Source organism: Pungitius pungitius, chromosome 14 (assembly GCF_949316345.1).
Source record: "Pungitius pungitius chromosome 14, fPunPun2.1, whole genome shotgun sequence".
Classification (NCBI taxonomy): domain Eukaryota; kingdom Metazoa; phylum Chordata; class Actinopteri; order Perciformes; family Gasterosteidae; genus Pungitius; species Pungitius pungitius.
This window is the reverse complement of record NC_084913.1, coordinates 4412849-4425085: the sequence shown is the minus strand read 5'-3', so window position 1 is coordinate 4425085 and position 12237 is coordinate 4412849. Positions and strand designations below refer to the sequence as shown.

Here is a 12237-nt window from a genome sequence, read left to right as displayed (position 1 = left end):
CTTGTGGAAGCGTCCTGGGGCCTGTTTCAGAAAGGAGGTTAAGTGAAAACTCTGAGTATGTTAACCCTGAAATGAGGGAAACTCTGAGTTTTCTGTTTCAGAATGGGAGGTATGTTAAACCTGAGAAAGCAGAGTAAGTCAAGCCTGTTTCAGAAAGAGAGGTAACTTATACTCAGAGTCAGTTACCATGGCAACTTACTCTGTGAACCTAACCTGGTCGGGAGCAGGTTTTCTTCGGGAAACCCAGAGTTTATTTCGTCTCCTCCCCTTTTTTAAAGAGGAAGTGGTATTTAATCACCTCATTCATTCTTTCGGTATTCATTCATTGCGCACATTTCAGTCACGCAGAGCGCATCAAATCAAGTGAATGAAATGGCATGTCCTTTTATGGACGATCCTGTGGATGAAGAGGCTGCATTAATCCGTAGGGAGTTGCATTTACGTCGGGAGAGGATTTTGAGACCCAGAGTGGATTTTTTGTCATATCCATATTCATTTTTATTTGAGCGGTACCGTTTTTCTTTACAGTCAATAAGATACATCCATAATCTCATCCATCCTTACATCAGAAACATCAGCCATCGCGGCCGTGCTCTAACATCCGAGCAGATGCTTTGCGTTGCATTACGTTTCTTTGCAAATGGTAGTTTTCTGTATAACATTGGGGATGCAGAACATATCAGTAAGGCTACTGTTTGCAGAGTTGTAAGGAAAGTGTGCCTCGCTCTTAAGCGCTTTCTCCGAATTTTTGTGCTGTTTCCTGGGCACAAAGCCGTGAAAGCCATCAAAGAGGAGTTTCACAGGATTGCAGGTCAGTGATGTATAAATCGGTTTAAATGAGGCTAACCTGATAAATGACGTTCAGTTAAGAGCATATTGCTGCGACCCCTGGAAGTAAACTAATAATAGAATTCCTTTTAGGATTTCCGAATGTGGTTGGATGCATTGATGGCACACATATTCCCATCATTGCACCTTCCGAAAATGAAGCGGACTATGTCAACAGGAGGTCCATCCACAGTATTAATGTGCAGGATTGCACCTACATGAAAATTAAAATTAGGTTGAATAACACACTGTTCTTCCAGTTTCACTTCTGATATTATAACAGTTGGGCAAGTCACTTATATTACTAACTACAACTGGCTTCTTCAACAGTGTAATTAGATTAATGTAATAATGACTATCTCTAGAAAGTATTGGTCTACTTATTACTAATTACTTTCTAAATCCCATATCAACTTCAACCACTTGAACAATACAAGGAGAGACAAGAAACTGCACTTTTAATGCTTTCAAATAAACATTATACAATTGCATGAACTATTCTTGAAAAAATATATCTTTTAAATTTGATGTTAAATCCACTATTGTTTTATACAGAATTGCTTTATAGTTTATGCAGCATTAAATGCAATTACATCAGATTTTACTTTAAATTACGGAATTAAATTAGTTTTTAGATTACATAGAAATTAATTACACACAACACTGTATAACAGTAATTCAAATGTAAACTTACGCATTGACTCGAGCAGCTATTTTCTCCCAAGCTAACTCTCTGTCCTTCGCCGCTGCAGCCGTGTTGCTTTTTTTTAAAAATATATGTTCGTACTCTCCATATGCTTGCATAAGCACATCCAGTTCTGCTGGTGAAAAATATGAAGACCTCTTTTTGTCTGGCGCTGTTGCCATGGTGACTCGTAATATCTGCGCTCCATTGATAATGGCTTTTTATAGTTGTGGTGCACGCGCTTAACTCAGAGTAGGTCAACTCAGAGTTGATTGAACTAACTCATTTCAGCTGTTCTGTAACCGAAAACTCAGAGTTTCCCATCTCAGGGTAAGTCAACTCAGAGTTCAAGTTTTAACTCAGAGTTGGTTGAACCTCCTTATTGAAACAGGCCCCTGGTCCGACACGCAGCAGCAGCAGCAGCAGATGATAGCGATTGTGTGGGCAGTGTGTACACAGACAACAGAAAGCGATAATGCTGCCGGTCCTGCAGGCCGATCCCTCTGAAACCATAAACTCGGCCCAAGGACACGGACAACTTCAAGATGGGCTCCCATTGTCCCTGACCTGTGTGACGAATCCAGATGCTTCTGCGCTGTAATTATTGCAGACACTCCATTGTATTTGCTACACACACACACACACACACACACACCTATTTGTAAGCAAACAAAACAACCAAACGTGTCAACATTTAATTATTTTCCCGGCCCGCACCGTGAAAGAAATCCAGCCGCTCGGCTACGTGACCCCGATGGGGATGTGCTCGGAGGTTCCCACCCTCCCTGTAACCCCCAAACCCCTGCTCACCCCGCTCTGGGAACGCCATACAGACAACTGCCCCTGCCCCCCATCGTCTATCCCACCTCCCGCCCCCCACCCCCTCCACAGATCCCAAAACCGCGGCCCCCTCATCCCTGCGCTCCATTGTGTGCGTGGGTAGTAGCTCAGGCCGAGCCATTGTCTGGCCCCGGCTCCCCGGCACCTACTTTTATGCACAAGCGGGGCCAGGGCAGCTCCGGCATAAAGAAAACAATGTCCTCCCAAGATCATTCATAAACACCCCCGAGCAGCAGCAGCAGCAGCAGCTCGCAGTAAATAAGGGGCCCTCCGCGCCGCCCGCCACCCGCCGCCCCCCCCCCCCCCCGCCGCGCACTGTAAACATCCACAGCGGCGGGGCCCTCAGAGAGGCTCGCTGGCACCGACACCAGCACATCTGCCCGACGGGATCCAGGGCTCAGACCGCAAAGCAGGGTGTGTGTGTGTGTGTGTGTGCTTTTATTTGTGGACCCAAAACCTTCACGTGGAAAGTAGGGGCCATGTGACAGGGCTTAGCTGCAGGGCGACGAGCTGGGATATGTGCAATGTAACGCTATGGTGTAATAAAACATTCCTCTCTCTCAGAGGCTCAAAGCCCGGGCTCATTTGGTTCTGAGATCTGTGTGTGCCTGTGTGTGTGTGTGTGTGTGTGTGTGTGTGTGTGTGTTTAGAGGTACTTGAGAGAAGTTGAGAGGAAAGTTGTAAGTGTCCACCACCAAGGCCAGCGGTGGGAGCCCTTGACCTCTGAGGGGACGGACTGCCAGGGACAGCTGGTGTGGCCTGTTTTTATTTATTTATTTCTTAACAAAAGACAGGTGGTCACACTCGGAAAAGGGCACACAAACACAGCCACCACATGCACTTGTGTACAGACAACGCACACGCACACACACACACACACACACACACACACACACACACACACACGGGTACGTGGGTAGTTTTCTTTTTCTCTCTCTGTAGGAACACATGCATATGGTTAACATCCACTTAATTTTGGAGGAGCAATTCTTTTGACTTTCAGAAGAATAATTGAATCCCTAATTAACGACATAGGAGCCCGGCGTAACAAGGGACCATTATGGCCCACTTTTAGGGCTTCATCCACATTTGAAGTAGCATTCGTGTTTGTAGCCGCTATCTTAAGCCACCATCTGACCTGTTTATATACCACACATCAACTGCTACAAGTGCATAAATACATACCAACTAGTGCTCGCACACCGAGGTTTCGCCTTATTTGGAGTGCCCATCCCCCCCCCGACAGTGTGTCCTTGGTCCACTGTACAGCTGTCACTTACTCACACTGGTTGACGCATATTTATAGCATCAGCATCACCGGGGCCCTGACGCGCTCAGACCACAGCTGGTCCCCCACAAGAATGGGTGAAAGACAAAGCCACGTGCTCCCGCTTGGCCCACTGCAGTCGGTGCCGTCTGGAGCGCGGTGGGTGATTCTTCTCCTCCTCCTCCTCCTCCTCCTCCTCCTCGCACACATGCACCAGGGAGGAGAGGGGAAAAGAGGGGGAGGCCCACTGTGAGCTTTCTTTTTTTTCTCTCTTTCTTCTTCTGTGGATGTCACGGATGGGGATGTGCTGAAAACCTTGGCAGCTGCACTTGAAGGTACACGGACACGTGATCGTGGGAGTTAACAACGGGGTGATGAGGACAACACATCAGCATCTCTCAACTTATAAGGTTAAAATTACATTTAGTTAATGTTAAACGATCAGGACTTCCTCATCGGTTTGGAGACACAAAGCCCCTGCTGCACTGCCATGCTTCTACATGCCTTCCCCTTTGCGAATCTTCTTGTCTGCACTTGGAAAAATCGAATAGATGCGCTAGTCGTTCTGCGTGCATTTTCAGTTGTTGAGACTGATCTGACCCACACACCAGAGGGACACTGGAGGGCAGGTCTCTGTTTAGTGTCCTTAACGGTAGGAACAAAAAGGTTCACAAACGCACTGGTGTCGTAGCGAAACAGTGTTTTAAAAAGGAACCACTCAAAGTGCTTCATGTCATCAACGACACGTCTACGGTGAGTTTAAAAGCGCTCGTGATTAGAAGTTATTAGGCCGCACGGCTCGGGAAAGTTGTGGTTTACTTGTTGATTGGACATTTTAAATAGGTAGCGGGACATTGGGAAAATATTTTACTCATTCAATTTAGCCAATTAAGTTGAATAATGGTCTCACGTTAAATCGCTCATTTTAAGCTTTAGGTATGGACACAGAGGTAGATTAACAAGAGTCAGGTGTCGGTTAATCTTCAACACGAGCAACAGAAGAAAAGAAAAAAAAGGCCCCAGTGCTTTCTGTCCACCTCAGAGTTCCTTAAAGCCTTATCATGAAAATGTGCAGACAACTTGACGCCTTTTGTCTGCCCGGCAGCTGTCTGTTCATTCAGCCAGAAATCAAGCGGTGCCCTCGAAACACCAACTGCAGAGCTCCACAAAGGCCGCAGCCACAACTGGCCTGCTGAGCGCGGGGGGGGGGATGTGACGCAACGGCTCGCGGCTCCAGGAAAACGCACTCGTCCAAGTGAATGGCCAACGCCACCTGGTGTGATTTCCAATTTATCTTTATTTTATTTTTTTTAAGTGGAATTCGGGACTTCTGCCACCAAGAACAATGACTCTGTTGTGTAATACTCGACCCTGAAATGGGGGGAGTCGTCGTCAGTAACAAGCCTCCGTCAGGAGAAAGTGATGACTACCCCTCAAGGTCGCGTCCAGAAAAGGAGAAGCGTAGCCAAACTGTCTGCCGCGACGCTCCGGTTCCGTTCAAACCTCTGGGTTCTGGGTTCATTGAATACATTCGATAGCGCAGCCTCAAGGTTAGTCTGGACTGGAATTCAGTAGTCACTGCCAAGACTAAACTTCATCTTCACCAACAGAAAGCGTGCTTTCTCGATCAAACAGATGAAAGCGTAGCGAGGAACCAGTGTGTGTGTGTGTGTGTGTGTGTGTGTGTGTGTGTGTGTGTGTGTGTGTGTGTGTGTGTGCGCGGCCTGAAAGGACCTAGTCCCTCAGCAGTCCTTGAGGTGTGCTGCCACCTGCTGATGGATCTACAACACAAGACCGTTGGATAACCTTTCAGCTAATTGGCCGACTTTTGTTCAGACGTCCATTTTGGTCGCTGCATTATTCAAGAGCTGGTTATTTATTCAGCCCCTTGAATCAAAAATAATTAGAGACGGCATTAAAGATGCACTGAAGACGCAATAAGATTTCAACATCCAAATGTATTCAAAAGTGGTACGTTTTATTTCAGTTAAAATATGCAATACATTTATATACACAGAATATACATTTAATAAAATTACAGGTATAAAATGCAGTCTTGGGGAAACAACATTATATGTTCAAGCATGAACTCCAGGGCCTTCGGTCGGCGCTACGTTGAGCAACTGCAGCACCGCACTTCATCGTATTGGCCGCTGTAACTGAAACACAGCAAATGTTACATCGCTACGGTGAGCATTTGTCAACAAAAACAAACTCACTTTTGTTTTTATTAAAACGGCGTAGGCATAACCCAGACACCCACCAGCTCTGAATATGGAAAGACTTTAACTACAGGAGGGCCCTATTCCACCAACGGGGTGTTTGACAGATTGCTCTTGTGCCGAGGACCCCACCAAAAAAACATTTTAAGCATCAAATCTGAAAACTTTGAAAACTGAAAATGTTTTTCCAACATATTAACCTCAGTGTGAACATCTTGTTGAATAGGATCTTTGATGCGGAGACAACAACAACAAAAAAAAACACTTCCAGAAGACGCAGTCATAAGTAACTGTAGAAAATGTACACAGCTACAATCAATTTAACATTAAAAAAATAAACCATACAAACACAGCTTTAACACGTTCGAAGTCCTTTAGGAAACTGAGGGGAGAGGGAAATAGGAGGTGGACTTACTCGAGGACGGTGCAGACGGAGCAGCAGAGGCCGGAGCAGCAGGAGCACTGGCGCGTGCAGGAGGGGCAGGTGAGGCGCTCGCATTGGGAGCAGGGTGACCTGGAGCCATGACTCTTCTGACACACGCAGCAGCACGCAACAGCCACGGATGGACCTAGAAACACCAACATGCAGCACAAGGGGAACAAAAAAAAGCACTCTAAATGTGTGACAGCCCTGACCTCTGCTGGTTAAAAGCGTCATGCGAGTTAACCAGGAGTACTTTGCACCAGAGTCAAATATTTTCCTGTGGATTCCTGGTCCAATTTAGAAATTAAAAATCACCCTCAGTACGTAATTATTAAGCCTCAAACGTTCACCTCGTTAAAATACGGAGATGTGGCCACGTCACGTTTAGCATGTATTGGAGTGGACAATGAAAAGTGAATCATGCATTTAACAGTTTAAGTGCATTATTTTGATCATGGTTACAAACATCCAAATAAAGATATTTTAGTATTAAATCCCCGCTTGATTTGTCCTATTCGGGCAGTTGAAACCTCACATTCGCGCCAGCTGTTCCATGAACGTCTCCACTGTACTTTGGCATGAAATTAAAGCGTGCAGTTTAGGCCTCTCCAAACACATTTAGCTGCAAAAGCTCTCTGCAGCAGGTCGTCCTGCACCTGTGCAAGAGGTTGATGCTCCCCTCACCTGGAGCAGCGGCGGCCCTCGTCAGCCTCCCGTCGTGTCCAATCCGCGTCTGGCCTCGCAGCAGCGGCTGGCTGCACGCGGGACTCTCCGCTGGAGCGCCGGAGCTCTCCTTCCCAGTCCAGAGTTTGCCCATCACGGCCTTTGCGCCGCTGAAGAGCAAGTTCTTAGTCTTGGCTGCAAAAGTTTTTTAAAAAAATCATTAGAAAAATACACGGGTAATAGGTTAAAAAAAAAAACAACAACAACACGTGATATACATCCAAGAAGCTGTTGTTCACGGCGCTTTAAAGCCAGTAGGAATCAGTTCGGAGGCCAGCTGATGATAAACAGTAGTTACAACGTTACTCGTTCACCGTCACGACTTTACACGAACGTGAACAATATGTGACGAGCGCGACTTTTTAATAGTTGCGTCAAGAAATCCAATGTGCGCAACGACCAAGCTAGCTATGGCTAACAACCACTTACCGTATACGTCTTGCCGGTATTTGTTCCCAAACACGCTATAATTATTTAACTCTTGCTCTCCGACATGTATTTTGTATTGGGAGGAGAAGGTTTCCGGAAAAGGACAAGCTCGTTTCGGCATTTTCTCTGGCAGATAACTCCCGACGTGCTACTTTAGACTTCCACAATTGTTTGTTGCGGGAAAACTGTAACGGAGATGGCAACAAACCAGTCAGATACGTCCTTTATTATCACGTGAAAGCTACAAGCCAATCCAACCACGAGTATTTTACCACGTGATGTTTGGTTCTCTGTTAAACTTGATCAGCACTATGCTGCCTTCATGGCCTGCCGTAAATTTGGTAAAGTCTGGTTTCGTCTCCGGAAATGAAAAACTGGAGCTTGGAGGATCATATAAGCTTAGGAAAGAAAGCAGAACTTTTTCAACCCCAAAAGTGTGATAAATGGTAGAGATCAGTTGTCCTACAATAATGATCAACAGTGTTCTAGCTGTGCCTGGTTTGACTGGTCTTTTGCAAGAAACTAATCATGATTTCCATTATTTTATTAATTCACATTTGTGCTGGTTTCATTGGTGATGCATTGAAACATACTCTACAGTTGGAGCTAATAAATGTTACATTCAAACAAAAAGACCATTTGATTGTAACTAAACAAACTTAGCCGACACTTCTCAAAGGTGACTTAAGTGGGTTTTTTTTATTGAGGAACAGCTGTGGGGATCAGATATGCCACATCCTCTGTGCTCCTATCAAGAAGAAGATACACATTCCCCTTTAAAACATCTGGATCATGCACTCCCTGGACTTTCCAACACCAATCCACTTAACTGAATGGGAGAAAGAAACAGAAAGAAAGATTAAGTAAATTAGTAAAGTTAAACAAAAAAATGTAGAAGTCATGATAAACATATTGGAAAGGGGGGATTTTTTTTTAATGTAACAGTGGCCCAAAAAGAAAACATACTGGGAACTCCAATGTGGTTCTCGATGAAGTGGATGTAGTTTTGTGCCTTGGCTGGGAGGTCGTTCCACTTTCTGGCTGCAGAGGTGTCCGTCTTCCAGCCGGGAAAGGTCTCATACTCAACCTCCACTTTGTGCAAAACGTCCATGTTGGCTGTTGTTAAAATCATACAACACCGTTAAAGAAAAACACAATGCATATATGATGCATCTCCAAATGACTTCCTCCGTTAACTTACCTGGGAAATGGGGGATTCTTTTTCCATTTACTTTGTAGGCGACTCCGACTTTTATTTCATCCATCACATCCAGAATGTCAAGTTTTGTCAAGGCAATGCTGTCGGACAAGTAACATGTTACAGGAAAACCCCAGCTGTGCTTTGAGTCACTACTATAACAAGATGTTATCAAATGTATTACGAATCATTTCAAGGATCACTTGACCATTTGCTTGAACCGTTCGGGGGTCACTGACCCGGTGAAGCCGTTGATCATGTGAGCGTATCTCAAGATGACGAGATCCAACCAGCCGCAGCGCCGCTTCCTTCCCGTGGTCACGCCCACCTCATGACCCCTGGTCTGCAGCAGCTCTCCCACTGCCTACAGTAAACATTATTCATGAATCTAAGTTATGTTAGGCATTTAATCATTCTACAGAAACCTAAACATGTGCAATCGTTACACAGCTAAGTACAAAAAAAAGATTGAGCGTGCTAGGGGTCGGGGGTTAAGCTTACTTTTTTTAAGTGTGTATTTTTAGCTCCCGTGACAGGTAACATGATCCCAGCTCACAGTAAATATATCCTGAACCCAGACTCTGGCCCTAAATTTATCCCCGCGAACATGTGACTTGCATAAGAGTTTTGAACACTACATTTTAACAGCTGCACCACACAGGCAGGGGAACCCCCCCCCCCTCCTTCCTAAAGCCCCCGCTGCCTGCGTTTCAGCCACATGATCGAAATTTAAACAGCACGCGTTCAGCTCAATACCAGCGGGTTGCGTAACGCGTCATGTGCCTATTCGTCCCGGGGCAACGAGGCAAAGGCCACGAGAGCAAAGGACACGTGACGAAAGGCCCCCCCCCGAAGCTCCTGGAGAAGCACAGAGGATCTCTCTCACATTGAGTTGTTCTGTGGGGAAGGCTCCGATTCCCACTCTGGTCGTGTAGGCCTTTGAGACACCGAAAACATCGCCGATATTCAGCGGAGGGATGCCGAGGCCGGTGCACGCCCCGCCCACGGTGCAGTTTGATGATGTCACGAAAGGATATGTGCCTTTGGGAGGAGAAAATGTGCAGGGTTTTACGTCACTGATCCACAAGAAAAAAAACCCCGGAGTGCATTAAAGAAATATCTAAATACCAAAGTCAATGTCGAGCAGAGCGGCATTGGCCCCTTCCACCAGAATCTTCTTTGGAGATCCATGAAGAGCTTCGTACATGTAGTAGACCCCGTCCCTCACCATTGGCCGCAGCCTCTCAGAGTATTCCTGTGTAAGACAGTTTTCTTTTTAAAATATATTGTTGTTGGCGGGGACAACCATTCATCCCTTTCGCCATAGTAAGCTTAACCTTGAGCTTTTTCAATTGGTCCTCAACATCAACGGTCAAGGCCGGGTACATGGCTTGATGCTGGCGGACAAGGTTCTTGAATCTGAAAGGAAAATGTAAAATCGCAAAAATCACGCCGCAACTGTTCGTCGAGGGTTTTCATACTTGCCGTTCAAAAGCGCCATTAAACAGATCAGGGCCGGGTCTAGACGGGCATGTATGAGGGGGCAGCCCCAAATCTTGAGGGGGCATTGTGATCCACCCCCTTTTACCATGTCTAATTGATTGATTTAGTTTGAGGGGGCACAACATTTATTTGAGGGGGCCAGGCCCCCTCTTGCCCCTGCCTAGACCCGGCCCTGAAAAACAGATTCAACCTGTCTCTTATACCTCACGGAGAAGTCCTTAAAGTCAGCCAGGAGGTCGCACACGCGGAGGCCGGTGCGAGACGCCTTGCTGGAGTATGCCGGTCCAATGCCTTTCTTGGTGGTTCCGATGCTGCCACACAAGCCAAAGCTTTAAAGCAACGTGTGAAATTACCGACGACGATGTGAAATGTCGGCAGGCCCGTCCTCTGTGTCCTTACTTCTTTCCGTCTTGTGCTTGCCTTTCGGTCTCCTGCAAGCCGTCCACAACCTGGTGGAAGTCAAACACTGCGGAAGACAAGGCCTCACACCCTCAGGAAGCGAGTCATTGGCGGATGATTTACCCCCCCGGCCGTGCTTATTTGAATAAAGTAAAGCGTTATGAGCTCTTTCGTATGCCGTACATACCCAGGTGAGCTCTGTCTGATACGATTAATCTCTTCTCCCAGCCTTTCAGACCTGGTGAGAAGAATAGAAACAACACGTTGAGTTTGCTCAATCCCACAAATGCATTACGTGCATTTGTGTGTGTGTGTGTGTGTGTGTGTGTGTGTGTGTGTGTGGCAATGGGCATTCTTTCTCTTCAAATTCACCTTTCTTTTCATTTTTATCGCCTTCTTCAAACAGGCCAGGGAGATGGATGACCACGCCGTTGCCTAGAAGAGCAGAGGAGGAGGAATATGTGCAACTGCACCAACACCCGTCACCGTGTTCTCTCAACGCAGCTTAATATTGAAGCCGTTACCAATGAGGGAGGTGCTTTTGGAGTTGATGATTCCACTGGGCAGAAGGTGGAAGTCGTACTCCTTGCCGTCCACTACCACGGTGTGCCCTGCGTTGTTGCCCCCCTGTGAATCAACCAGTGCCTTGTTTTAATGTTGAAACAATCCAAAAAGCAGTTATATTTTCGTGAGACGGGGAGGGGGGAGGGGGTAGAAGTCACTGAGCTCCTCCGGCACATGTTTTTTCGACAGACTTGGCCGGTGGATCCACCACTCGGTCCAGCTAAGTCCTGGCCTTCTCACGTATCACGCCTCCCTGAGAATGTGACCTCTCCGTGTGGCCCCAGCCGGGAGGGGGGGGGGGGGGGCGCCTCTCAAGCTTCCAGAACATAGGGTGCTAGTCGGCGGAGTGGGGGCACAAAGACAGCAACAGTTGCAGGAGTGACCTCTGATATGCGACCACAGGGTCGTATGTCCTATGTGAGTGCATAGCAACTGACCTATAAGGAGCTTTTTTTTTTTTCTTTTTTTTCTCCAGATTTAATGTGATCATCTGAATGAGCCGGTCAGAACACCTTCAAGTTGTATTCGTCTGATCATAAACCGATTTGGAGTCTGTAAAATGGTTTGATATTTTTATTTTAACACACCATCATCATCATTTAAACCCCATCGGTGCCGCTACGGAACCGCAGCACATTCTCAACGTGAGACAAAAACCAAGCTTTCCCAGGTATTATTATTATTATTCACGACATTCTCTGGACCGTATCCCAAATACAAGTCTTACCACTCGGAAGCGCCAGTTGCGTTTCGACCGGCTGCACAGCTGAGCGAGTCACTCAAGCAACAACAGTCGTCTCGGAACAGAAGCCTCGGACCCAAAACGTTTACCTGACACCTGCAGACAACGTCGGCCTCGGTCGCCAACAGATCGACGACTTTCCCTTTGCCCTCGTCCCCCCACTGCGCACCGAGCACCACCGTCACTTTGTTCCCGGCGTCGCCGCGCGATCGCTTCTGCCCGGTCCCGGCGGCGGGTTGGCTCATGTTCTTGTGGTCTTTGGCGGACCAGGTGAGCGACATGGCGTCGGTGGCTTCAGCTCGCCGCTCTCAGGAAGACTCAAAGCGGTCTCCGGGAGCGGCGTTGCCATATCTGTAACTTCATAGCCCGATGATGTCAGAGCCAGACGCACAGGAGCGCGTAGGGAGAGCGGC

General features: G+C 46.9%; 2 protein-coding genes across 3 annotated transcripts; both read right to left on the bottom strand.

Annotated features, from left to right (window-relative positions):
- Positions 1-5574: 5574 nt before the first annotated feature.
- Positions 5575-7636, bottom strand: siva1 (SIVA1, apoptosis-inducing factor). The gene is made up of 4 exons (XM_037486297.2): positions 7419-7636; positions 6951-7124; positions 6258-6411; positions 5575-5779 (listed from the first exon to the last, which is right to left on the bottom strand). Exons 1-4 carry the CDS (start codon positions 7537-7539, stop codon positions 5731-5733), a joined length of 498 nt encoding a protein of 165 aa, XP_037342194.2. The 5' UTR covers positions 7540-7636; the 3' UTR covers positions 5575-5730.
- Positions 7637-8094: 458 nt separating this feature from the next.
- On the bottom strand, positions 8095-12216 carry adss1 (adenylosuccinate synthase 1). 2 transcript variants are annotated; one of them, XM_062557211.1, is made up of 13 exons: positions 11914-12216; positions 11043-11145; positions 10891-10953; positions 10706-10756; positions 10519-10585; positions 10323-10448; positions 9954-10035; positions 9745-9871; positions 9503-9657; positions 8856-8980; positions 8620-8717; positions 8385-8534; positions 8095-8247 (listed from the first exon to the last, which is right to left on the bottom strand). In XM_062557211.1, the coding sequence occupies exons 1-13, from the start codon at positions 12103-12105 to the stop codon at positions 8195-8197; spliced, it is 1392 nt and encodes a 463-aa protein (XP_062413195.1). In that variant the 5' UTR covers positions 12106-12216; the 3' UTR covers positions 8095-8194. The 2 variants fall into 2 exon arrangements, with proteins under 2 accessions (XP_062413195.1, XP_037342192.1); XM_037486295.2 differs by having other exon boundaries at positions 10323-10430; positions 11914-12213.
- Positions 12217-12237: the final 21 nt, after the last annotated feature.

Bases quoted from the DNA above. Each gene is read 5' to 3' on its own strand.
- siva1 (XM_037486297.2), bottom strand. From the start codon at position 7,539: ATGCCGAAACGAGCTTGTCCTTTTCCGGAAACCTTCTCCTCCCAATAC. The intron at 6,412-6,950 runs GTGAGGGGAGCA...TGGTGTTTCTAG, and splicing joins GAGGGCCGCCGCTGCTCCAG to GTCCATCCGTGGCTGTTGCG. The intron at 5,780-6,257 runs GTAAGTCCACCT...GCTGTGTTTCAG, and splicing joins TCCGTCTGCACCGTCCTCGA to TTACAGCGGCCAATACGATG.
- adss1 (XM_062557211.1), bottom strand. From the start codon at position 12,105: ATGTCGCTCACCTGGTCCGCCAAAGACCACAAGAACATGAGCCAACCC. The intron at 9,872-9,953 runs GTTAAGCTTACT...TGTCTTACACAG, and splicing joins ACCAATTGAAAAAGCTCAAG to GAATACTCTGAGAGGCTGCG. The intron at 8,535-8,619 runs GTAAGTTAACGG...TTTTAACAACAG, and splicing joins AAGAATCCCCCATTTCCCAG to CCAACATGGACGTTTTGCAC.